Raw genomic sequence first — 24,263 nt, forward strand, 5'->3', positions numbered from 1 at the left:
GCTTGCTTCCCAACCCGCCTCAGGAGAGTTCATGCAGAGCACTGTGAGCATTTGGCTTTCCCGCCTCAACAGGCTGCCTGGTGTTTAATATTTTGTAAAATTGCCTCCATTAATTTTGTAGGTGACAGCTGCATTAGCCCACCCCAAATTATCATGAGCATATTAAAACCAAGTGGGTATAATAACGCGGTCTCCCCAGATAGGCGGGATCCAGCTCAAATTAAACACGAAACGTAACTTGTAATTTAATTGAGCAATGTATCTGGTTGTTAATGGCAATATCGGACACATTAGATTGATACATTGGGAAGGAAGGGTGTTTAAGTAGAAAGCTAATCCCTGCTGTGATTACCCTCCTGTTCCAAGGGCCAGTTATTAGTGTGCTTTGTGTAAAATTCATTAGCAGTCTTTGCTTGATCTCTAAATAAATAAGTTGTTTAAATTGTGAATAGGAAGAAAAGTAAAAAGAGACTGATTATGGAAATGGATTAGGTTGTCAATATTTCATTTCTAGAATTTTTTTTCTGGGCATGTGGATATAGTGCCCCCTCTCCTGGAATACAGCCAGGTGGGACACTATCTTCAGAGCAGCTCTGTCTATAGTGCTGGGCAGGCATGGGCAGGAATATTCCAATCCAAGGGAGCAGGTGTCTCCTGGTGTGAGTTTCTCTCCTGACATCAGAGAGTTCTGAGGCCTGCAGAGGTCTGTGGAGAAATCTGGAGGCTGAGCAGGGGCTGATGGTTTAGATAGTGAGACTTTAGCTGTTCTTGCTCCTTGTCTTCTACCTCAGTTTCCTCCCTTCTCATCTCCTCCTTTCTCTCTCTTGCCTGACACCTGCCCTTCCTCCCCAGGAACCCCTCCCTTTGTTCCTGTCCCAGCAGGTTGGGGCATCCCATGGCAGCCTAGATCTTTCTCATGCCTCCCCTCACATAGTGGCTCTAAGAGGGAATAGCCTGGTAGCATCTCCCTTGGGGGAGGTTCTAAAGTTATTCCCAGTCCCTCTCCTCTTTCTCGTCATTCTCGGCACAGCACAAAGACAGAAACAAGGGCACCTGGTCTCTAGTTGCCAGGACTAGTCCCCAATACTCTGGCTTCTCTCAATCCCCCCATATACAATGCTGCCCCCCAAGTCTACTGGGGTATCCACTTGTCCTCATTTTAGGCCACCAGCCTCTCAGTATGACCACACTTTCCCTGCCCTGTCTATGAAGAAGAAGAATGGGTATATCTTAGTTAGGGGAACTACTGCTGTGATCAAACACCATAACCAAAAGCAACTTGGGTAGGGAAAGGTTTATTTCATTCACAGTTCCATATAACAGTTCATCATCAAAAGCAGTGAGGGCAGGAACTCAAGGAGGGCAGGAACCTGGAGGCAGGAGCTGATGCAGAGGCCATGGAAGAGTATGGCTTGTTGGCTTGATTCTCCTGGCTTGATCAGCCTGCTGTCTTATAGAACCCAGGACCACCAGCCCAGGGGTAGTCCTACCCACAATAGGCTGCCCCACACATCAACCACTAATTAAGAAAATGCCTTACAGTTCCATCTTATGGAGAAATTTTCTCAATTGAGGTTCCTTATGTCAAGTTGATATATAACTAGCTAGCACAGGGTACATTTAGAAAATAAACAAATGAGGGTGTATCTCAGTAGGATGATTGCCTAGCATGCATAAAGACCTGTGTTCCATCTCCAGTACTGAGTAAACAGGCTTTGATGGTTCATGCCTATAATTCCAGTACTCATGAGGTAGAGGTAAAATAATCAGAAGTTCAAGGCCATGCTTGAACACAAAGTATAAATCTTAGGGGGAGGAGGTTGGTAAGATAACTCAGCACATAAAGGTGCCTGCTACTCAAAGCCCAATGGCCTGAGTTCCCTCCCTGGAAGACATGCAGAAGTGAAAGGAGAGAACTCTAAGTGTTACAGCTCTGAGGGGGAAAATGTCCTGGCAGTCTGGAGCCAAGGAATACCACCATATAACAAACCACACACAAGAGATTTATAGGGAAAGATACAAGAGGGTGGCTGCCTCTGCTGTGGTAAAAAGCAACAGGGAATTGAATGGGAGACAAGCTTATGAGGGTTTCTTGGAGGCAGAGTTTTCCAGGGTAGATATTTTCAGAGTAGGAATTGGTAGAATTTCAAGTCCTGAGTGAGCCCAGGAATTGATGGGACTTTGGGCTCAGTGATTGGTACATTTTCAAGCTCAGGTATTGGTGGGTTTTTGAGCTCAGGGACTAGTAGGTTTTCAAAACCTGGAAGTAAGCTCAGATTGTTTACCTTATATGAGCCAACTCTACAGTCTGTCCTCTGACCTCCATACAAGTAATAATTAAACTACTTCTAATTTCTCAAGTCTGTGTTTCTATTATATTCAGAATTCTTTTCTTCGAGCCTTTTCATGCCCAAATCTAAGGCAAGAGGGTCAGACCTGCTGTTGTTATGCCCAGTCCACAAAGACCTCCAGAGAGACCACCAATGAGCTGACTCCCCAAATGCAAGCACAAGGTTTCTTTATTAAATTCAAGCATAAGCAGGGACCTCATCCCACAGACTGGCACAGCAGCCATAGGAGGAGGCCCCAAGCCTCATAAGCAAGGGGTTTATAAAGGCAAAGATCACAAAATAGGGTTAGGGGTACAGGTTCGAAGCTGATTGGCTGCAGAGTCCAGGGGGATTGGGGACTTTCCAGGGGTTTCTCTCTTGTACCTTTTGTGCCCATAAAAGTTGTTTCTCAACTTTTCTGGTTGGCTGCTCTGGGGTCAGGGCCATTTGTCTCCCCTTCCTGCCTGTCAGCTTTTCTGGGGGATGGTGTGAGCCATCTGCACAGGTCATCGGGTCAGGTTCTCACATAGTGCTATTTCTGGCCCTTTTTCTCTAGGATGGCTGTGGTTTGGCCTTTCACTGTAACAAACATAAGAACTGGAGAGATGAGTCAGCAGTTAAGACATTTATTTAAGAGTAACAACAAATAATGGTATCTTGGCTGCCTTTCTGGATAGTTATACACATTTTAAAAATTAATTATGTGTATGGGGCCGTGTTATGTACATTTGAGCGCAGTGTCAGAGGAGACTAACAAGGCTGTCAGATCCCCTAGACCTGAAGTTACAGGTGGTTGTGAGCTGCCCAATGCAGGTGCTAGAAACAGAACTCAGGTCCTGCAAGTCAAATTGGAGCTCTTGACTGCTAAGCCATCTCTCCAGTCCCTAGTATTATCTTATTTAATCTTCAAACAACCTGATGGGGGGTTACCAGCTCATTTGATGAGGAGGAAGTGGCCCATCAGAAGTTTAGCTCAGTTCATCATCTGTATCATTGAAGTAGAGTTAAGAAATAGATAGGCCCCAGCCCCAGAAGCACAGGTTGCCCAAAGGGTAGCCCCTTATTTCCCCAAGGTCCAGTTGCTGTGACAATGAGCTTGTAGCCCCTGGGAAATTACCCTGGACTGCAGCAAGAGTTGCTAAAGCACATTCGGGAAGCCAGCAGAGGTCACACAAAAGTTCACCATCTAAAGGCCTAAAGGCTAGGGCATTCCCAGAATGCAGAGACCTCCAAGTACCTACCTGTTTGAGTTCACACAGCACAAAAGCCACCTGTCCTCCACCTTGGGGACTCACTGGCTGGTAGGAGAGAGAGAGAGCTAGCCCCTGCCTTGAGTTCTCAAATCCCAGGAAGAGCAAATAGCCAGTCTTTGGGAGTGTGCAGCATGATGTAGGAGGAAGACACTAGTACTTGAGGGAAATTCCACCCTGGGGGGAGGAGCCCTATGACAGGGATGAGAGGCTTCTGCCTGAAACACGGGAAAGCACATAACAGTAACCCAGCGGGCAGGAGTATGGGACAGGGGGGGTTGCTGTGAATTCAAAGCCATTCTGGGCTACATAGTGAATTCTAAGACAACAACCTGAACTACAGAGTAAGACCGTGTCTCAAACAAAACAACACAAAATCCCTAGCACCACATAAACCAGGCATGGTAGCATTCAGAATGTGGAACAGGTAAGATGGGAAGTTCAAGGTTACCCTTCGCTACATAGTGAGTTTGAAGTCAGCCTTGTTGTCTACATGATTCTTTAAATATACTCATGTTTATTAAACTGATTTATTATACAATTAATTACAAAAAAAATCTTCATGGATTTTGAAGGAAACAAACAAACATTCAAACCACAGGCATACATTATTTTGTTGTTGTTTGTGTTTTTGTTTTTTTGAGACAGGGTTTCTCTGTGTAGTTTTGGAGCCTGTCCTGGAACTCGCTCTGTAGAGCGTCTGGCTCGAACTCACAGAGATCCACCTCTGCCTCCCCAGTGCTGGGATCAGCACACACATTTTATCATACTTTTTTTTTTTTTTTAAGAGGACTTCAGTCACATAAGGACCACAGTCGCACAGGTAGCCTGGAACCCTGGCCCAAAGTTAACGGCACCACCCTGCCTCAGCCTCCCAAGTTGCTAAGATGATGGGCATGCACCACAATACCAGCCTTATCAGTTTTAACAATGAAAAAGAAACAAAGTTTTGCACCATGACACAGATAATAGAGGTTCATCCTGGCTGCTAAGGAGACATGGGGTGAAGTTCCCATGGAAACGGGGAGAGGCTGGAAGGGAGGGAGCACACCAGGTACTCCAAGTGAGGAGGGTCTGTGCAGATGCATCCACAAGGCAAGCAAGGGCTCTGGCCCACAGCTCCATCCTGCTCTGCTCTCCCACAGGTGCCAAGAGGAATGTCCCTTTGGAACTTTTGGTTTCCGGTGCTCTCAGCGCTGTGACTGCCACAATGGAGGTCAATGTTCACCAGCCACAGGTGCCTGTGAGTGTGAGCCTGGCTACAAGGGCCCTAGCTGCCAGGAGCGGCTATGCCCTGAGGGCTTGCATGGCCCAGGCTGCACCTTGCCCTGTCCCTGTGACACTGAGAACACTATCAGGTATGAACTGTTGACAGGTAAGCCTGGGGCAGGGGCTGGGTAGGTCCCCATGATGGAGAAAGGTTTCCCAGGCTGTGGCCACACATCCAGAGTGGCCAGCCATCCAGCTGGGAGAAGCTGAGCCTTCAAGGCTTTGATCACTCTGATAAAAAGTGAAAACTAATGCCACCAGCTGGACTCAGGACCAGACCTTCAGTCACCTGCCACCCATTCTCCATGTCCAGCTGCCTGGGCTTCACATGGGTCAATCTCAAGCCTCACACAGGAACGACCCAGGGAACCAGGGGTCTAGGACTTGATCGTTCTGGGGGCCAGGATGGTTTGGGGTGACAGGGCTCATGGCATGGTGTCTGGTAATCTATCTTAGAGAGTTCTTTTCTTCACCCTGAGCATCTAACCTGAAGCTGGAGCCATAGAAAGCTCATCCCAGGATCCAGAGAGGCCCTGGCCAGGTAGGAGAACAGGAAGGACAGAGAATGGCCTCTATGTCCAGAGTGCCTTGGAAATATGCAGACAGTAGCTAGTCTCTCCCCTATCTCCAGAAAGGACTGAGCCTAAGTAGGTTCACTTTTCCTTCCTGCTAGCCACTGCAGCTGCCCTGCATTCTGTTAGTTAGTAGGGCTGTCAGCTCTGGAGATATCTGACTGCCTGCTATCAGGACAGTAAGGGGTGGGGAACAGCCTTTCTCTTGGACTATGAACACCCCAGGTAGACAGGCTGGCCCGGACAGTGGATACTGTGCAGATGGCCAGCAGAGAAGGCCTCTGCTCTGAGGCCCCTCTTCTCTTCCTTGTTTCGTTTCTCACAAGTCACCCTGGAGCCTCCCGTCACAGCAAGCCGGGCATCCCAGCATGTATCAGTTTAGATGAATATGGTTCCTTGGTGGCGTCTCAGAGGAGAACTACACTGAAAGAGCCTAGACCCAAGGCAGCAGGTCTATGCATGACCCGAGCTCTTCTGTGCCTTATTATCCATTCAGCAAACATGGGGTGTACCCAGAGGGCAGGGCCAGGCTACAGGAGAGAAGCCCAAGTACTTTTAGGATCTCAGATTCTGAGTCTTCACTGGCACCAGGCGCTTTCTAGAATAGTCTTCCAATACTAGGCACCTCCAGTAGTGTCTGGTAGCCTTGCTTTGTGTTCTCATGGACTTAATCCATTCCACCAAACCTCTTCCAGGATGCCTTTCCTGACCAGCATGGTGGTGCTTTGTGATCTTATAAGCACATATCCAAGGTCACAGTGACTTGGATACATGTTGGGAACCAGCAGAGCCAGGAACATTTATTTCTACCCTAATATTTCTCAACCTCTGATGTTGGGTGTGGTATGCACTTAATGGTATGCTATGGTTTGGCCAAATGAGGTTTTGTCTGGACTGAAGGACAGGGTGAGAGGTCTAAGGGTCTCAAGTATGAGATGAGAAAACAGTTCACAGGTGGAAGACAGCATAGGGACACCCCATTCCTGCTGGGAAGCCAAGGAGGCTGCTGAGGTCCCCATTCAGGAAGAGTCCCCACCACAGAGATCCACTCAAGCCCCAAATTAAAAAGCTATTGTTTTCCTCCCATGCCTGAGCAACCATGCCCTGCATAATTTATCTTTCTTCTGAAGGAGTTCTCCATGCATTATTAATCTGGAAGGACTCCCTCTTCTCTGTCGCTAATCTCAGCCCATCCAATATTAATGATTATTTGCTTTACTGTCTTTAACGTGTGTCATGTTTCAAGGAATGAGGAGGCAAAAGCCCTTCTTAGGCCTGGGTTCTTGGAAGGTGCCTGCCAGCCCAGCTCCCGGCAGGCTGCTCAGACTCCAAAGCACCAACTCCTTGGGGAGAGCCTGATCCCAAGCCTGGACCCCTGAGAGCACCAGCACCCTGCCTTGTCCATCTCTGTCACCACTGCCTCAGCCACTGCCTTCAGTGACAGGCATCACTGAATTCATATTAAACAGTGCATCCCTCTAGGTAGCTCCACCCACTTGCCTTTTAAATATTCACTCTTCTTCAAGTTCTGACACCCAAAGATCTTTCCAGTCAGTGTCAAATGTCCAGGTAGGCTAGAGGAAGCAGGATGTCTGAGATGAGAACCTCTGGCCTACCTGAATCCTTGCTGCTCTTGGTTTTGTCCTTATGCACACAGAGGACAGGTCTCTCCCTATGTGTGGACAAAGCTCAGCCTTTCTCCTCCCATGAAGCTTTGGCTCACTATAGATAGAGCCTTCTCTTGGGATACAAAGAAAGCAAAGACCTGCAGTTAGGGGTATGCCTCAGGTGGTAGAGCATTGCTTGGCATGCATAAGGCCAGGGTTCCCAATACAGCTTAAATGGGCATGGCGGCACACATCAGCAATTCCAGTATGTAGGAGACAAAGGCAGGAGGATCAGAAGTTCAAGGTCATCCTTGGCTACTTGGAGGCCAGAATGGGCACCATGAGATCTTGTTTCAAAATAAGAAAACTGGGAAGGGGAAAGGGGGAAGGGAGGGAAAGAGAGAGGGAGGGAGAGAGGGAGAGGCAGATTGGGAGGTATAATTCCAATCTTAAGGCAGTTAAATTGCAGGTATTGGGTGGGAGTTGGTCTCCTCAGTCCTGGCCACAGATCTACTGTTAATCCCAAAGATGGGAGAAGGACCCAACCCAAATCACCATGGAATAACTAATTAAAGCAAGCAATTAATTAAAGCAAGCATGTTTATTCTTGTACATGGGCCGCCTACTCCTAAGGCAGGGTTCAGGAGGTCAGCACTGGATGTGAGGAAGGCAAAGCTCAGGGGTGGGGGGGTTCCAAATGGGGAATTTGCCAGGCAAAATAGGCAGAGTTACAGGAACAGGATGTGAGCATAGCAATCACCCAAGACCTCCTGAAACAATGACATAGTTTGGGCATATCAACGTAGTCGTAGTCACAGCAAGGTAGTCACAGGTGTTCATAAACCTTTGAAACAAAGGTAAGGTTGCAAGATGGTTATAAACAACTTTTTGAAACAAAGACATGATTGACATTCTTGGAATGTGCAGTACAGAACCATTTGTAGTTGAGGTAACAGGTAGGGCATTGCCCAATCCTTGAGAAACAGAGGTTTAATCCTAACAAGAATTAGCCTTGTTTGTCTTTACTATAAGATGGCCTTTAAGTCTAAGATGGAGGCAGGCTGGTTCTTTATACCTACCTAAGAAAATATCCTGATATATAACCCTCTCCTCTCTATGTCTGTCTCCCATTCTGTCTATCACTTTTGATCAGCAGAGGGGCAACTTCTCTTATGGTCCTCCGGAGTGGGGTGGAGGTGAAGTCACTGGAAGTCTTGCCTCATTTGTTCCTGAACTTGTGCAGAACTTGGAAAGAATGATGGCTTCCAGTCTCCAGGGTCCTTCTGAGGAGACACAGGACTCCAACCCCAAGCCACCCACAGCCTCTTCCTGCCCTTTCCCCTCTGGTTACCTGCCACAGAGAGGTTTTGGGTTGCCCTGGGAAGGAGCAGGGCTGGGGAGCTTTGTTTCCTCTATGAGCACTGTGGAAACACAAAAGAGACCACCTTTCTTCATAGAGCATTCACCTTGAGGACAGTGTCTGGGTGTCAGGCCTCTTAAATGTTCCCTCTGAAATTGGATTGTCATAGATGAATTCCAGTGGCCATGATGGCAGATTACCTTTGAAAGATTTGATTTAGCAAGCAGATGCCACAGAGATAGAAATCTCATCAGGGCAAAAGAAAGGCAGAAAAACCCACTCTGTGAAGCTGCTGTGTGCATTGTGCAGCTTTCGGGTCCTGTTAGCTAGTGATTAATCTGTGTCTGGGGAAAAGGAAGAAAAACTGGAAAACCTGACACAGAGGCGACGGCCTGAGTATCAGTGATGCAGACTTTGGTCCAGGCCTCCCCCAGCACTGCCCGAACAGCCAGGTGACCCAGGGGTAGGGAGGTCTTGGCAGGGGGACATGCAGGCAGAAGGATTGCCATGAGTTCAAAGCCAGCCTGGGCTTCATAGTCTCAAAAAAACAAAAATAAAAAGCCAAATTGTCTGCTGTCACTCCTCAGCATCTTTTTAGAGGGACTTTTAGAGAATTATAATATATCATCAAATTAAGGAGCTAATGTTCTATTTCTAGAAATAGAATTGTAGGGCTGGGGATATAGTTGAGCTGGTGGAGTGATTGCCTAGAGTCTTAGTTGCTGCTCTATTGCTATAAAGAGACACCGGGACCAAGGTAGCTTATAACAGAAAGCATTTAATTGGAGTTTGCTTACAGTTTCAAAGGGTCAGTTCCTGAGCATTATGGTAGGAAGAATGGTCGCAAGCAGGAAGCATGGTGGCAGGCAGGCATGGAGCTAAAACAGTGGCTGAGAGCTTACATCCTGATTCTCAGGCAGCAAGCAGAAAGAGCGCCAGCATGGGCCTGGCCTCAGCCTTTGAAACCTCAAAGTCCACTTCCAGGGACACACCTCCAGCAAAGCCACACCTCCTATTCCTTTCCGAACAGTTTCCCAACTAGGGACCAAGCATTCGAATACCCGAGCCTATGGCGGCCATGCTCATTCAAACCCCCACATGTGGCATGTGCCGAGCCCTGGATTCCATCCCCAGCACCCAATAAACTGGTGTACCACCTGAAATCTCAGTACTTCAGAGGGGGAAGCAGGAGAATTGAAAGGCCAATTTCAGCTTCATAGCAAGTTAAAGTCTAGCCTGGGCTTCATGAATCCTGTGTCCGAGTAAAAAAAAGAAGAAGAAGAAAAAAAAACAATAATAGAGACTAGAAGGGTGTGAGAAGGAAAGGAGTGGGGTCAGGAGACAGCTCAGCAGTTAAAGCAAAAACTGTCCTTGCAGAGGACCTGAGTTTGGATCCCAGCACCTGTACATTTCTCACAGTTCAGATCATGACGTTAGTTTGGGGGGATTTTATTTTGGTTTGAGGATTTGTTTGTGTGTGACTCATGTTTTGTTTGTTATGGGCTTTATTTTAAGATCTATTTATTTGCTTTATGTGCTTTTGTGTTTTGCCTGCATGTATGTCTGTGTGAGGGTGTCAGATTCCCCTGGAACTGGTGGTTTAGACATAGTGAGCCACCATATGGGTGCTGGGAATTGAACCTGGGTTCTCTGGGAGAGCAGCCAGTACTCCTAACCACTGAGCCATCTCTCCAGCTCCTGTGGTAGGGTTTTGTTGGGGAGTTGTTTGTTTTCTTTTTTTGGGGGGAGGGGTACTGAATTGAACCCAAAGCCTCAAACATATTTCGCAGGCACTGAAGTGTATCCTTAGCCCTGAAATTATGACTTTGTATATAATTTGGATATTTTATTTAATCTTTTTTTTTTCAAGACAGGGTTTCTCTGTGTAGCTTTGGAGCCTGTCCTAGCACTCACTCTGTAGACCAGACTGGCCTCAAACTCACATAGCTCCGCCTGCCTCTGACTCCTGAGTGCTGGGATTAAAGGTGTGCACCACCATCCCTGGCATCTAACATGCCTTCTTAAGGCTAGTCCTAACCCATTTAACTAGCACTTTCTTGTCAGAGGTGACAGGAAGCACAGGATAAATATGGCCAGACCTTGGTTCAAACCCTAGCTCCATCATTCACTCACTTATCCTTGTGACCTTGGTCGGGTCCCAGAACCTCTGGGTACCACCTGTAAAATGGAGGCTCACGTTCCTACCTCACAGGTTTGTGGAAGATAAGAGATATATGTGTGAGGTGCCTGGTGCTTTAATAGCCTGGTCACATATTATTTATTATTATTCAAATTGCTTCCATTTTCTGCTGTTATAAATAATGCTTCAGGGAACATCTCTGTGCATAAATCTTCCTCCACAACCATGATTGTTTCCTTAGGATAGATTCTTAGAAATGGAATTACAAGGCCAAGGCATCTGCATATATTTAGGCCTCCTGATACATAACCTCAGATTGTTTGGAAACCTTTACCAGCATTTGAAAAGCTCGTCCGTGTTTTGATAGAGAGAAGGTAATATCCAATTGTTGTTTTGACTGGATGATTAATGAGACTAAACATTTTCTGAAGTGATTATTAGCTGCTGGCACTTATCATTCCAGAACTGTCTGCTCTAGTCCACCCCTCGTTTTCTACAAGAACACCAGGGCTCCCTAGAAGAGAGGCCGGCTGGCTGCTCACAGTTAGTCTGTTCATTAATTCGTTTATTTAAGCATGCCATGAGGTCAACACTTCCCCTGTGCCAGGAACCCCACTGGGCCCTGAGAGGTGACAAGACAGACAAGGGCTCTCCCCCAGGGAGCTGAAACCTAGTGGGTAGACAGAAAACAAACAAGTCAACTGGCACAGAAAATAATCAAACACAGAGGGCTAGGGTTGTAGCTCAGCAGACAGAGTGCTTTCATAGCAAACATGAAGCCTTGGGTTCGAGTTCCAGCACAGCCTAAAAACCAGGTGTGGTAACGATGCTGTTACCTAGCACTGGAGAGGTAGAGGCAGGAGGATCAGTAGTGCAGGGTTGGGTGAGATAGGCTGACAAGTTGCTTGCCGTCAAGCTTGATGGGTTCCTCATGGTAGAAGGAGAGAGCTGACTCCCACAAGTTGTTCTCTGACGTCTACACATGTGCCGTGGCATCCACGTGCCCATACACACAAAATAAATAAATAATGCAAAAACATAAAACCCAGGACCATCCTCAGCTATAGAGCAAGTTTAAGGCTATATGAGTGCCTGGGCTACGTGAGGCCCTGTCTCAAAAAGAAAATAATTAAGTATAGAAAAGAGCAATATGCATTCTTATGTGTGTAAACTGAATAGTGACTAGGAGCTGGGAGCTGGGAGCCAACACCAACCCAGGGACACCAAGCCCTGTCCTTGCGGAACTTAAAAGGAACAAAGATGAACACCGGAACACCAGATCAGACCTGGGCTGGATTCCAGGGCAGGGAGGAGGTGACCCAGGATCTGAGCAGCTTGTTTCCACTACCTCTGCTGTGCTAGTTGGGGCTGGCCCAGAAGTAAATGCCAAGCGTGAGAGATCCAGGTGGGCATGTAGTGAAAAGTGCTTGCCTAGTCTGCAGGAAGCCCTAGACTGGTTCTCTAGAACCACACAAGAGAGAAACTTAAAAGGAGACGTGTTGGGTTGGGGGAGTGGGGAGGTGGACTTGAGCTCTGGAGGGCTGGGAAGGGCTGCTAGGCCTGACTCCCAGAGAGCTCAAAGGAAGGGAAAGAAGGGAGACAATCAGCTCACAGCAGAATTCTGAGAAAGTGTGGCCAGCAAAGGAGTCTTGAGGCCACAGGAGCCCATCAGAGCAGGCCTCCCAGGAGTGGCCCACCTCAGTATCTGCTGAGATCATCTCAGGGAAAATGCCCCAGCATGTGGGCTCAGCAGATGGTGTCATGAGTAGTTACACCCCCACAGAAACTAGGCACTCCACATTTGGGAGCTCCTGATCAGGAATGGCTATTGGCTGCTGGACCAGACCACTGTCAATCAAAGTTGGCCCACTCCAGGGTCATGCCCCTGATGCCTTAACAGATAAAAGAGGGAGAAGGGCTTGCTCTGTTACAGAGCATAAGGAAGCCCAAGTGGCAGGTCCCTTAGGTACAGACATTGTCAGTGAGGAGTCACCCTGTCCTGAGGTCTTGTTTTAAAGCTATCAATGTTCATCAAGTGTCTACTCTATAGAGAGCTACAGGTATCACGGTTGCCTTCTCATGTGGCCCTTCCTTAGGTATCTGCTATGTGTGAGTGGTGAATGATGAGAACTCTGGACTATGAGTATCTATAAATCGAGGGAGTAAGACACTGCCCTATGCTTTGCGCTGTGTAGTTTTTTAAAGAATATACATTGGGGGTGGGTAGCTCAGTTGGTAGTGTTCTTGCCTAGTGTGCAGGAAGCCTGGGTTTGATCCCAACATTGCATAAACAGGGCATGGTGACACATACTTGTCATCTGAGCCCTTGGGTGGTAGAGGCAGGAGTACCAGAAATTCAGTGTCACCCTCGGTTATATAGGACGTTCAAAGGTAGCCTGGGCTCCATGAGTCCCTGTCTCAAAAGAAAAAAAGTGCATGTTTGGAAATTAGAAGGCCTGGGTTCTAACCCTGGTCATGTGCCTCCTTGCTAAATGACTTAGGGAAGTTACTTAACTATGAGCCATATTATCTGGGAACTAATGAGACCACGTGTGGCCATGACATCTTCTCATAAACCACAAGGCATGGCTAGCTTAACCACAGAGGTCCTTTGATCTTACTTACTACCATGGAAGTACTAGATTTGGGGAGGGCCCAAGAGGGAACACAGTTGCCACCCTGGAATGTGAGGTAAGACAGTGAACAAACATGTAGGGAAAATGTTCACTCTGACTGGAATGTCCTCTTATCCCTTTTGTCCTCTGCTCAGCTGCCACCCAGTCACTGGAGCTTGTACCTGCCATCCAGGCTGGTCGGGCCACTTCTGCAATGAGTCCTGCCCTGCCGGCTACTACGGCAATGGTTGCCAGCTGCCCTGCACCTGCCAGAATGGCGCTGACTGCCACAGCATCACCGGGGGCTGCACATGTGCCCCAGGCTTCATGGTAAGTCAGGAGGGGCCTCTCATAGCTTCCCTGGTCTCCCATACTTCTGGCAATCTGGAGTGTGACCCTCTGTCCAGGAATGAGGGATACGACTGTCTCCGTGTCACCTTCAGACATAGAGTCTGTGTCCAAGAGCCCTTGAAGCTATTCTCTGAGGTTAATAACATCAAGAGTAACAGAAAAAGGCATTAGTCTGTCCAGTGTCCACTGTCGACTCTGAAACTGACTTCCTCTCCTTCCAGCTCTGCCCTGTTTTCCTGTGCATACAATATTTATCATAGCCCCAGCTCACAGATGCAGTTTTGCATTTTCCTTTCTACTTATTTATTTTAAAACAAGGCCTCACTGGATAGCCTGACTGTCCTGGAACTCACTATGAGGACTGAGCTGGCCTCAAAATCACAGAGATCCACCCACCTCTGCTTTCTGTGTACCGGGATAATAGGCATGCACTGTCAGGCTGGGTGATGTTAATTCTGTGTAGGGGTATGGCGTGTTGTATGTGTGTGTGTGTGTGTTGGGGGTGTCCTGAGGATTGAACCAACAGCCTCCCACATGTGAGATGAGTGCACTAGCTACCTCTGAGCTCCAGCTCCAGCCCCACTCTTTCTTTTACTCACCTTTCTATGTTACCGCTTGGACTTCTTAATTGTCATTTCAGATGGCTGCCTAGCAGAGCAGGAGCTGGTAGGTGCCCAGTTTCCCAGCTTCCTTTCCTGCAGAATATTAGATTTTCCCATGTTCACAGCCAGTGTTGCAGTGAGCATCTTCTCACATGCAGCTCCCCACCCCGCTGTCCTGTTGAATTATTTCCTTCGGGTGAATTCCCAGGTCAGCGGGTACAATATATTCATGGCTCTTGATGGATGTTGCCAGATCACTTTCCCAAAGGGTTATATAAATCTATGCTGTCTCGGGTTGTATATGCATGTGCCTTGTTCAGAACAGTTTTGGCTTGCTTTTTTATCACCCCCAGTCTTGCTAATTATATAGGTAGAGAATGGCTCCTAAATGTTGTTCTCATTTGCATGTCTGATTACTAGGTAGAGCGAACATTTTCCCTACATGTTTGTTCACTGTATTTCCTCATCAATCATGCTGGTCTTTACAAGGTTTGATTTGGGGGGAAGTTGACACTGAGGATGGGATATGCTCAGCCAGTCTGAAGACCTCCCCTTCCCACCCCCTAGCCTGGTAATGTTCCATTGCACTTTGAGAAGTGTTCATGGAGTTGAAACCTGTGACCTGGTCACACATATCCTGCCTGTCTTACCTACCAATCATGTGACCTTGGACCCATTCTCTTGGGTTCTGTTTATCCTCTGTGAAGGGGCTCTCTCACCTCACATGGTTGCTTCCAGGTAAACAGAAGTGATGCCTGGAGCCACTATAGATAGGGACCTTGGTAAATTACAGGTTCAGATCCAGCATGTCTTCGGTGTGGCTGAAGCTTTATATATCTGATAAGTTCCTACAAAATGTGGGTGCTGCTGGTCAGTGGTTCTGACTGTGTAGGAAGCAGATGCATAGCAGGGTTTCCTCCTCCCTTACTTCCTTCCTCCCTTCCTTCGTTATTTGTTTTTAAGATAGTCTTATGTAGGGGGCTGGAGAGATGGCTCAGCGGTTAAGAGCACTGACTGCTCTTCCAGAGGTCCTCAGTTCAATTCCCGGCAACCACATGGTAGCTCACAACCACCTAGAATGAGATCTGGTGCCCTCTGCTGGCATTCAGGCAGAAAACTGTATACATAATAAAATAAAATCTTTTAAAAAAAAAAAAGATAGTCTTATGTATTACAGGTTTTCTGGCTTGCTATGTAGTCGAGATAACCTTGAACTTAGAAGCAGGCTGCTGGGGACATGCTGTGAATAGGTCTATGACTTTGGAATGGCTTCTCCTCTCAGGCCCCAGGTCCTTACTATACAAATGTGGACAGGGGAGGAAGAACCCACTGATTTTATTCTTAGATAGAACCTCATGTAGCCTAGACTAGACTTAAACTCACTAAGTAGCTGAAGCTGACCTTGAACTCCTGATCTTCCTACCTCCACACACTTAGTGCTGGAACTACAAGTACACATCACCATTTTTATGTAGTGCTAAGGCTTAAACTCAGGGTTTCAGATATGCTAGGCAAGCACTCTACTTACTGTAGCTCAAATTCTAATTGGTCTTAATAATAAAAACCCAGAGTCAGATACTGGTGTAAATGCTGAAAGATCAGAGAAGTAAAGGGGCCAGCCACTAGAGAGACTTTTTACTTCTACTAAATCCTAAGACAGAAGTGGGCAAGATCTTGCCTCTAGGAATCCTCAGACTAAATGTGTTGAGCTCCTGTCTCCTCTCGCCTTTATATGCCTCTCTCTGCCCAGCCATGTCCCTTCCTGTCTCCACCTTCCTAGTGCTGTGATTAAAGGTGTGTGACTCCAAAATACTGGGATTAAAGGTATGTGCCACCACTACCTGGCCCCTATGGCTAACTCCTGGCTTAGTTCCTTACTCTGATCTTCAGGCACGCTTTATTTGTTAGATCAACACACTCTACCAACTGAGCTATGTCCCTAGCCCTGAAGCCACTGATTTCTGAGATGGTTTACTTTGCAGACTTCGTGGACACATTGGTGCACCTAACTGGGGACTTGCTGAGAGTCACCATGGTCTGGTGGTGTACATTGTCATGGATTTGTTCATACTCTCCCTCCTCTGTTCCCCCTGTTGCCCCCTGTTGTCTGAATAATCACTGCTACTCAGAAAAGAAAATTGAGGTTCCAGGAGGGCTGGGAAGGGAGCATTTGTCTGTCCATGTGCTCACTGCCCCCAGCCAGGGATCCACTGGAAACTAGGCTACTGTCTCCCAACCAGAATGTAAATGACTTTCTGTCCTTGAACTTTGGGGGGGGGGGCTTGGTGATCAGATCATCAGAATCCTCTCACCATTGAGTCCTGCCTTCATGGTGCTCTAAGATAAAATAGACTGTGCAGGCTGTCCTGGTGACACCCCATGAACTCCCATTCCTGCTAAGCCTCATTATATACCTGGAGAGGCTTCCCTGGGGCCTGGTGGAGCTGGACAAAGGCTGTTGGAGGTGATTACAAAGCAGTCATTGTTCTCAATGGCATGACTCTTTCCCAGGAGCACCAGGCCCCGGCAGGGATGCCATTACTCCTGCCTTGCCCCAGCTTCTGAATGATGTGACTTCCTGCAATTAGCCAGCTTGGTAATATGGGGGATGGGGCCATCAATCAGCAGAGCAGACTGAGCCCAGTCTCCCCCAGAGCATCCCACAGTCAGTAATAATTAGCAGGGCCTTTCTGTGTCCGTTGATTTGTGACTGCATACCTGCCTGTTTGCTGAAAGATTTCACGACTCAGGGAATTAATAAAGAGCTAATTTTAAAAGCTCATTTCTGGGTGTTGGAGATTCATCCTAAACTTGGTAACCTCGGCCATGCTACTTCATCTTGCTAGGCCTCAGTTTCCCTATCCATGTAAGATGGGAGGAGTCTATCAGCCTTGCCTGCTGCTGTGTTTGAGTAGCCAGCATGGTAATGGATGCATGCTAGGCAAGCACTCTACCAACTGAGCTATGCCCCCAGCTCCCTTCCAAGGGCCTTTTAGAAAGATGTGAGGGCAACTTTATGAACACTGACCCTATGAGGACTGGGAGGGTCTTGGGCTGTGCACATAACATGAATGGTGCTGATGAATTATTATAGAACTGTCCTGGGGAGCTCAGGGACTTGATAGCCAGGTAGTCTCCACCCCATGAGACCACGGTGACACAGGACAGGAATAGGCTTGGGCTGATGCTGATGACTCTTGTGATTGTCCCTTTATTCCTAAGACTCTGATGTTTATGATGCCAAGGACATGGGGTGTGGCAAGGCTCATCAGACACCCATCCAGCCATCAAGGACCTTGTCCGATCATAATGATATTCAGCCTAGTGGAGAGCACTCATTGTGTTCTTGCTGCATGCATCATCTGGTTTATGTCTCACGAGAGCCCTGCAGACATATACTTCCATTTTCCTTGGTTTGCAAATGAGCTGAAATTTAAACAGGGAAAGAAACTTGGCCAGGATTAGAAATCCAGAAGTGGCAGGAGCCTCTGCATGCTCTAACGGTGATGAGCTTTGATAGACTAGACACTCCCAAATAATACAGACCAGAGTTCGAATCCCAGCTTTCCCCCACCACCGCTGCATATGGCAAGTCCTATATCCTGCTTAAGCCTGACTGTCCTCATCTGTGACAAAAGACTTTGTGGTGAATGTAGAGAGCGTCCTACATAAGCTTACAGATCAGTGCCTGAACCACAATAGGTACCTGCTCAGATGCTCAGCATTGAGGTTAGAGAGTAGATACTGTTTGTCTCAACTCCAGCACATGTGTAATGCCCAGAGGGTATTGTGATGAGCTGCACCCAGGCATCCCAGGTGAGACAGATTCATGAGCATGCACACCCACTACTCTAGGCAGGCCTATACCAGCACCTGTGGGGCATTCTGATTTGTCCCTTAGGAAGTCCTGCCATTGTCATCATGTGGTGAGACAGAGATGAGACTGTGGGTAGGAGAAGAGAGGGTCATTTTCTGTGTTAGCTTAGCCTTTGCAAAAGATCACCCAGGGCATCCACTAGTGAGGCGCACAAGGCCTTCCTGAATTGGGAAAATAGAAGGGGCTAGAAGGCAAGAACAAAGTTATAGTTTGGGTTCTGTTCATGTTCTAGGTTCTATTTCTCCCTTGTAAAAATAGGAATGCAATCTTCTGCCCAAAGGAAACTGTGGGTACCAGAAGTGCTTCAGATTGGGTTGGACAGGGTTTCAGCACCTCGGACAGTACCATGGCTCTCTGCTGGCAACTCCAGCCTGGAGGAGGGGCAGGGCAGTGGGGAAGAGTGTCATGTTGAAATCAGGGATACTTGTAACCCTCTCCTGGCAGTGTCTCTGAAAGGAGGGGAGGCTTTTTCTTCCCCAGTACCCTGGCTAGAGAACTGGCTCAACTGTGGATGAGGGGGCAAGCCATTAGAAAACATTTACCCACCTGCAGGCTAGGTGCATCTTACCCTTCCAGGTAAGTCCTAATTGCCACCCAAGGAAATTTACAACTCTGCCTTCTGTCACTCTCCGGTATCATTTCATCTGCTATGTGACCACACATGATTCACTTTGCCCCAAACCTGTCTCCTTTCTGTCTTCCTCGCTGCACCCGCATCTTTGTTGCATCTATAAATGTTCTGTCCAGCTTTCCAGGTGGCCTTTCCACAAAACTTCCCATAGACACTCCTCTCTGTAGGACTCATACTCACACCCCTTCAGTGTTCAAAACCACGGCTCCTGCTCAGTCTGCCTCCCTGAGAACAAGGACCTGTCTCCCTTAGCCTCGTACCTACTAACTACCACCTACCATGCCTGCCACATGAACAGCTTGCTTGGTGAAGTCTCTTTAATGAATGAATGAAATCCTTGGGAATAGCAGGACCATTAATGTAGCATTTCCAGACTGGCATCTGTAGGAAGGAGGATTTGGACCACTTGCTGGTGGGGCTGAGACATGAATCTCCCCACAGCCCCATGAGCCTCTCTGAGGTTTGTTTATTCTTATTACATTTATTTATAATTTATTTTTGTAGGATGCATGCAGAAGTAACTTGCAGGAGTCAGTTCTCTCCTTCTACCATGAGGGTTCCAGGTACTGAGATCAGGTTATCAGACCCTTATACCCTGACTGTTGAACCATCCAGCCAAACCCGTCTCTCAATTTTAAAGAGGTAGCTGAAGGAGCTGTCCTTAGCACCACCTCTGAGTTCCCGGAGCAAAGATGTACCTTAGACAACTCACCTTATACAGTGTAGAGGTTACAGAGACTTGGAACCAGACACCCTGCCTTCAGATACCAGCGTCACTGCTTTTTATAGCTGTGTGACCTCAGACAGGATACCATCTCCCTGGCCCTGTTTTATGGTATGTGTAAAGGAAATGATCATAAATCCTTAGGATTAGTACGCTGATCAAGCTAATTGGTGCATGCAAAGAGTGTATTAGTCATCTTTCAACAGGTGTCAGGCATGATGGCCATGCTTAAAAGGTTGATGCCATTGATGCTGCTGATGCCCTCCTGAAGAGGCCAGAGAGCTTACCTGGGATGCAGATGTTGATGGTATGAGAAGGGAATCCTTAACTGCAGCTTAACCTGAAGAGGCCAGAGAGCTTACCTGGGATGCAGATGTTGATGGTATGAGAAGGGAATCCTTAACTGAAGCTGTAGGCAGGCAGCTAGGTCCCCAGAAAGGACTTTGGGCTTTGTCAGCACAGAGAGAAACACACGTAATTTCACAGTCCTGCGCATGTCTCTGCTGCCCACTACACCTCTCTTTTAATACGGCACTGCCTGATGGAGCCTCCTGCACACTTGGGTATAGAACTAATTGCTGTCCTGACAGTGTCTGCAGGAGCAGGCTAGAAGGTCATAGCCAGGCTGCAATGACTTGATTTCCCAGTCCCTTCCTGTAGCCTCCTCCCTGCATGGAGCCTCCAGGGGCCAGGAGATAAGAGGTCTTTCTGACCATTCCTCAGCCTGATGCCTTCTTTTTAGTTCTGGTTATAATGGGGACAGAGAGCTCGGCAGGCAGGGCAGAAGGGCCCAGTGTCCCCTCCCGCAGGACTCAGGGCCCATATTTCTCCCTAGGATGACAGCATTTCTATTACCTTAAAGGGCTCATCTATTCATGCTGCAATTTTTTGAAGCCCTGTCTGCCATTATTGAGCCCTGCATGCTGGCGAGGGGAGCGGGCACTCCATCACCCAAATGAACCAACTCCTTCCCGCATTTTTCTCAGCTTTCTCTATCCATAGGTCATATGCAAAGCTCAGCTGCTCGGGCTAGGGAAGGCAGGAGGGGGCGAGAGTTGCAAACACCAGATCAGTGGGACAGCAATTGAGTTTTCTCCACACAAGGTTTCTGGGACTCCTTTAAAGAGGTCCCTCCTGCAGCTTCCTCGGTGAGCTGAATGCCTATCACCTCCTATGTGGCTCCAGAGCTGGTGTGAGGGCAGGTGTGACCTCAGGAGAGAGTACAGGGTAGAAATGACAGCTGGGTGACACATAAAACACACCTGTGCAATTCCTGTTTTAATTAATTGTTTCATTGCTCATCAGACTCAGGTCCATCAACTCTGTTCCTAAGAGTAGAAAAGCAGCTTCTCATTCCCTGCCCCGTGGACTACTGTCCCGATTATTGTCATAAAAGATTTTTCCTGATACAGAACTAGGCATGACAAACTCACCCTCTTGCTGCTGTGGTTGTGTGAGCAAGACTGCGAGAAGCTTTTAAAATTACCAAAAATATGAACACACACACACACACACACAAACACAGCAATTCTGAAATTCTAGGACTGCTGCCTCCTGCTAAAGGACCTTGGTAGAGTTACTTGAGTGTCTCAAGACTTGGATTTTTCTTTTTAAATTTATCATTATTCTTGGTGGGGGGGCATGTGCATGCCACAACGTATGGAGGATGTGGAGGATAACTTTCAGGAGGTGGTTCTCTCCTTCCACTGTGGGCTCCAGGTCACAGGCTTACATGGCAAGCACCTTTGTGCCATTTGCTGGGTTTTGTTCAATTCAGTTTTTCATCTATGAGATGGGGCTGACCATGAAGCTCAGTCACTAAAGTAAACTTACCTACCATGCACAAAGTTCTGGGTTCAATTCCTAGCACCACATAAACCTGGCATGGTGACACTCATTTGTAGTCTCAGCACTTAGAAGGTGAAAGCAGGAGGATCAGGAGTTCACAGTCAACCTCAGCCACATAGGAAGTTCGAGGTTAGGCTGGGCTTTTAACAGTAACAGCTCATCTGTAACATTGGGAACATACTGGTATTCTGTTCTAATGTGACCCTTAGGATCGGGAGGTATAAAATGTATGCAGTGCTTAGAACAAAACCTGACGTAGTAGATGCTCAATGAATGTTTATTAAAATGTACCATGGGACTATGTAGGGTTGAAGTAAAAGGGCCTGAACAGAGGCATGGACTTGTAATCAGACGGGTCTGGGCTGGAAGCCCTGTCTGTCCACCAGCATTTACAGCCATGTGCTCAGCCTTAGAGCCCCAGATTACTCTCTGTACAATGGGCTAAAAATGACAGCCATGCAGGCCCAAGGACCCAGAATGAGTGGCAGCCCAGAGCTTGTCGCAGCAAGCTGAGAATTCTCTCTCAAGAGCAGAGCCCGAAGGACACACTGTACTTCTGTACTTACCCCCACCTCCATGCTATGGGGGAGGAAACTGAGGTCAGAGAGGGAGAGTGACTTACCTCTGGTCACATTGTAAAACATGGCAGAGCCGGGTCGAGCAGAGGTGAGAACTCCAGCTAATGCCTGTCATGAGCTTGTTTTCCCCTGGGCAGGCGGGATAGTGGTGAAGACACGGGGGTGGTGTGTACGAGGAAGTTAAATCATGTTGGCAATTAATCCACAGAGCAAAGTAGAGAGAATTGGCTTTGTGTCACTGAGGTTCGGGCTAGCTTCCCCCACTGGGACTCTGTGGTTTGCGGCTTCATTAGGGAAAACTGCTGAGTCTCCTCTTCTTATTCCACACTACCCTTTTCCTGTGGAGTTCCCACTGCCCTTCTCAGCGCCCTCATCACTCAAGCGGTGGCCTGATGCTGGCTCTGCGGGCAGCTAGAGGTGTCAGGGTAGGTTCCTGGCACTCACACTTCCAATGCCCAACTCACTTGTATTGATGGGACTCTTACTGGCCAGGATCCAAGATCTGGGTCTGAGCCCCAGATTCTTGAGGGTGTCTGGACCCTCATTGGACAGTCTGAAAAGTGTGGCTGGGGGAAGGGTATGTGCATCATGAGTGTTGAGCACAGCCACCCCAGTACTGTGTTCCTCTTGCTCTACACAGTAACCTTCAGACAGGGGCTGTGAGGACACCTGTCTGTGCAGAAGAGACATGTTCAGGGAGGCAAAGTGACCTTCCCCAGTACCTGGTAGCTGACCTTGACACTGTTTGAACCCAGAACTTGCTTTAGCCTTGAGTTCACTCTGCCTGAAGAAGAGAGAGTTGTGATGGAGAGTTCTAATCAGTTAGAGACCTTCCTAAGCCATTAATAGGGAGAAGGACAAGTGACATCTTGGTGTCTCAGGCAGGTGGCCTCCCAACTCTGCCTTGGGAGGTAGGTCAGGCGCCACTGAATCTTCCAGATGGGAAAACCGACTTGCAGAGTGCGCCTGTCCAAGACCATATAACCATGAGCATATGGAGGTTGAGGGGCTAGAACCCTGGGCTCAGGGCTCCACAGTCAGGCTCCCCTCCAGTCAGTGCCAAGGACAGCACCAGCCAGGAGTCTAGGTGGGCTCCAGCCCTGTTTCTGCACCTACCCACTATTAGATTTGGTTCAAGTCACTTTCCTTCTGTGTCTTACCTTTATCTTCTACAAGCCTGACCCTGGTCCCCTGAGGCTGGCATTTCGCTCTGAGGTGACAGTGGTTAGGAAGGATAGAGGACACACAGGGGAATGAGGAGGGACACAGGCTGCCCACCTGAACCCCAGAAGGCCTTTGGTGTGATACAAACCATCAGTGTGACTGTGAACTCTATCTCCAGCCCCGACCATGCACCACAGCCCTGCCCCCAGCATTTTCTCCCCAGGGGTAATCACTAGTAATCCCATTTGTCAGAGGAATTACACAGGGAAGGGGTTCCTGCCAGAGGTTTGGTTATGCCTGGAAAATGAGAGATGCTGCAGAAAAGGGTGGTGAATAAATAAGAAAACGGAGGGTGGAACAACCTGGTTGGGGAGGGGGTACACTATAATCCAAGCACTCGGGGCTGGGGCAGAAGGACTGCAGGAAGAAGGTTCAAGGCCAGCCAGGAATACAAACCGAGACCCTGTTTTATAAAACAAAACAAAGTTCTAAGGAGAGGGATGCAATTCCCTGAACCCAGCCCAGGGAAGGTGTCTGGGAGGCTCCCAGACCATCAGGTCCTGAGACACAGGTGAGCAGGGGTGTGGGAAAACAGTGAGAGACAGTGTGAGCTCAACTGTCTGGGCCCTAAGGCCTAGGTGGGGCCCTGAGCTTAATACACCAGATGAAAATGAGCCACTGCAGTTTAGAGCTGCATGACAACATGGAGCTGGCCTTGACCTCACTCCTACATATAAGGAGGCGATGACAGTGTAGCCCCTGCATACAGTTAGTGCTGGATAAGTGTCACATGCAGTAGGCGGCACTCAGTCAATGCTGGGCCCGTTGCTCTTCACCTGTCTTCAGCAGGACAGAGGAGAGTATTTCCCTCTCTGCTGGGTGGCTGAGGCAGGGTCTTCTTTGAGCCTCCTCTGCTCATGGCTGTGGGGTGGTAGGTGGTAAGGCAAGTACTCAGCAAACTTGAGGCAGTGTAGGGAAGCTTGGCCCTTTCCTTACATCCACAGGGGTGAGTGGAAGAACTTCTTAGGCCAGATATCATTGGGACCCAAGGAAGATGGAGTTGGGAGCAGACACTGGACAATGGGCAAATCAGGCACCACTGGGGCTGGGGACTGAGGCACAGCCATGGCCAGGCTGCGCATCCTGCTCAAGGCCTTCCATGCTGAATGCTCCCAGCCCTTGTCTCTGGTGTGCCCATCACCCTCTGAAGATAAACAGCTTGGATAGGTCCCACCAGGCTCCTCACAGACCACAGACCCACACCTCCCTGTGCCTGTGACCTGAAACCACACCCAGGTCCCCACAGCAGGTCAAGCCCAGATACCTGACATGCATGTGATGGCTT

At 48.2% G+C, this 24,263-nt stretch overlaps 1 protein-coding gene across 1 annotated transcript in view; it reads left to right on the forward strand.

Moving 5' to 3' along the window:
• Nucleotides 1-24,263, forward strand: part of Megf11 (multiple EGF like domains 11) — a 205,989-nt gene that overhangs the window by 145,352 nt on the left and 36,374 nt on the right. Inside the window, exons 7-8 of the mRNA XM_035444222.1 lie at nucleotides 4,726-4,938; nucleotides 13,299-13,473. Of these exons, the coding sequence (XP_035300113.1) occupies nucleotides 4,726-4,938; nucleotides 13,299-13,473 (388 nt within the window). The remainder of the gene's footprint in view (nucleotides 1-4,725; nucleotides 4,939-13,298; nucleotides 13,474-24,263) is intronic.

Source organism: Cricetulus griseus, chromosome 4, assembly GCF_003668045.3.
Source record: "Cricetulus griseus strain 17A/GY chromosome 4, alternate assembly CriGri-PICRH-1.0, whole genome shotgun sequence".
Taxonomy (NCBI): domain Eukaryota; kingdom Metazoa; phylum Chordata; class Mammalia; order Rodentia; family Cricetidae; genus Cricetulus; species Cricetulus griseus.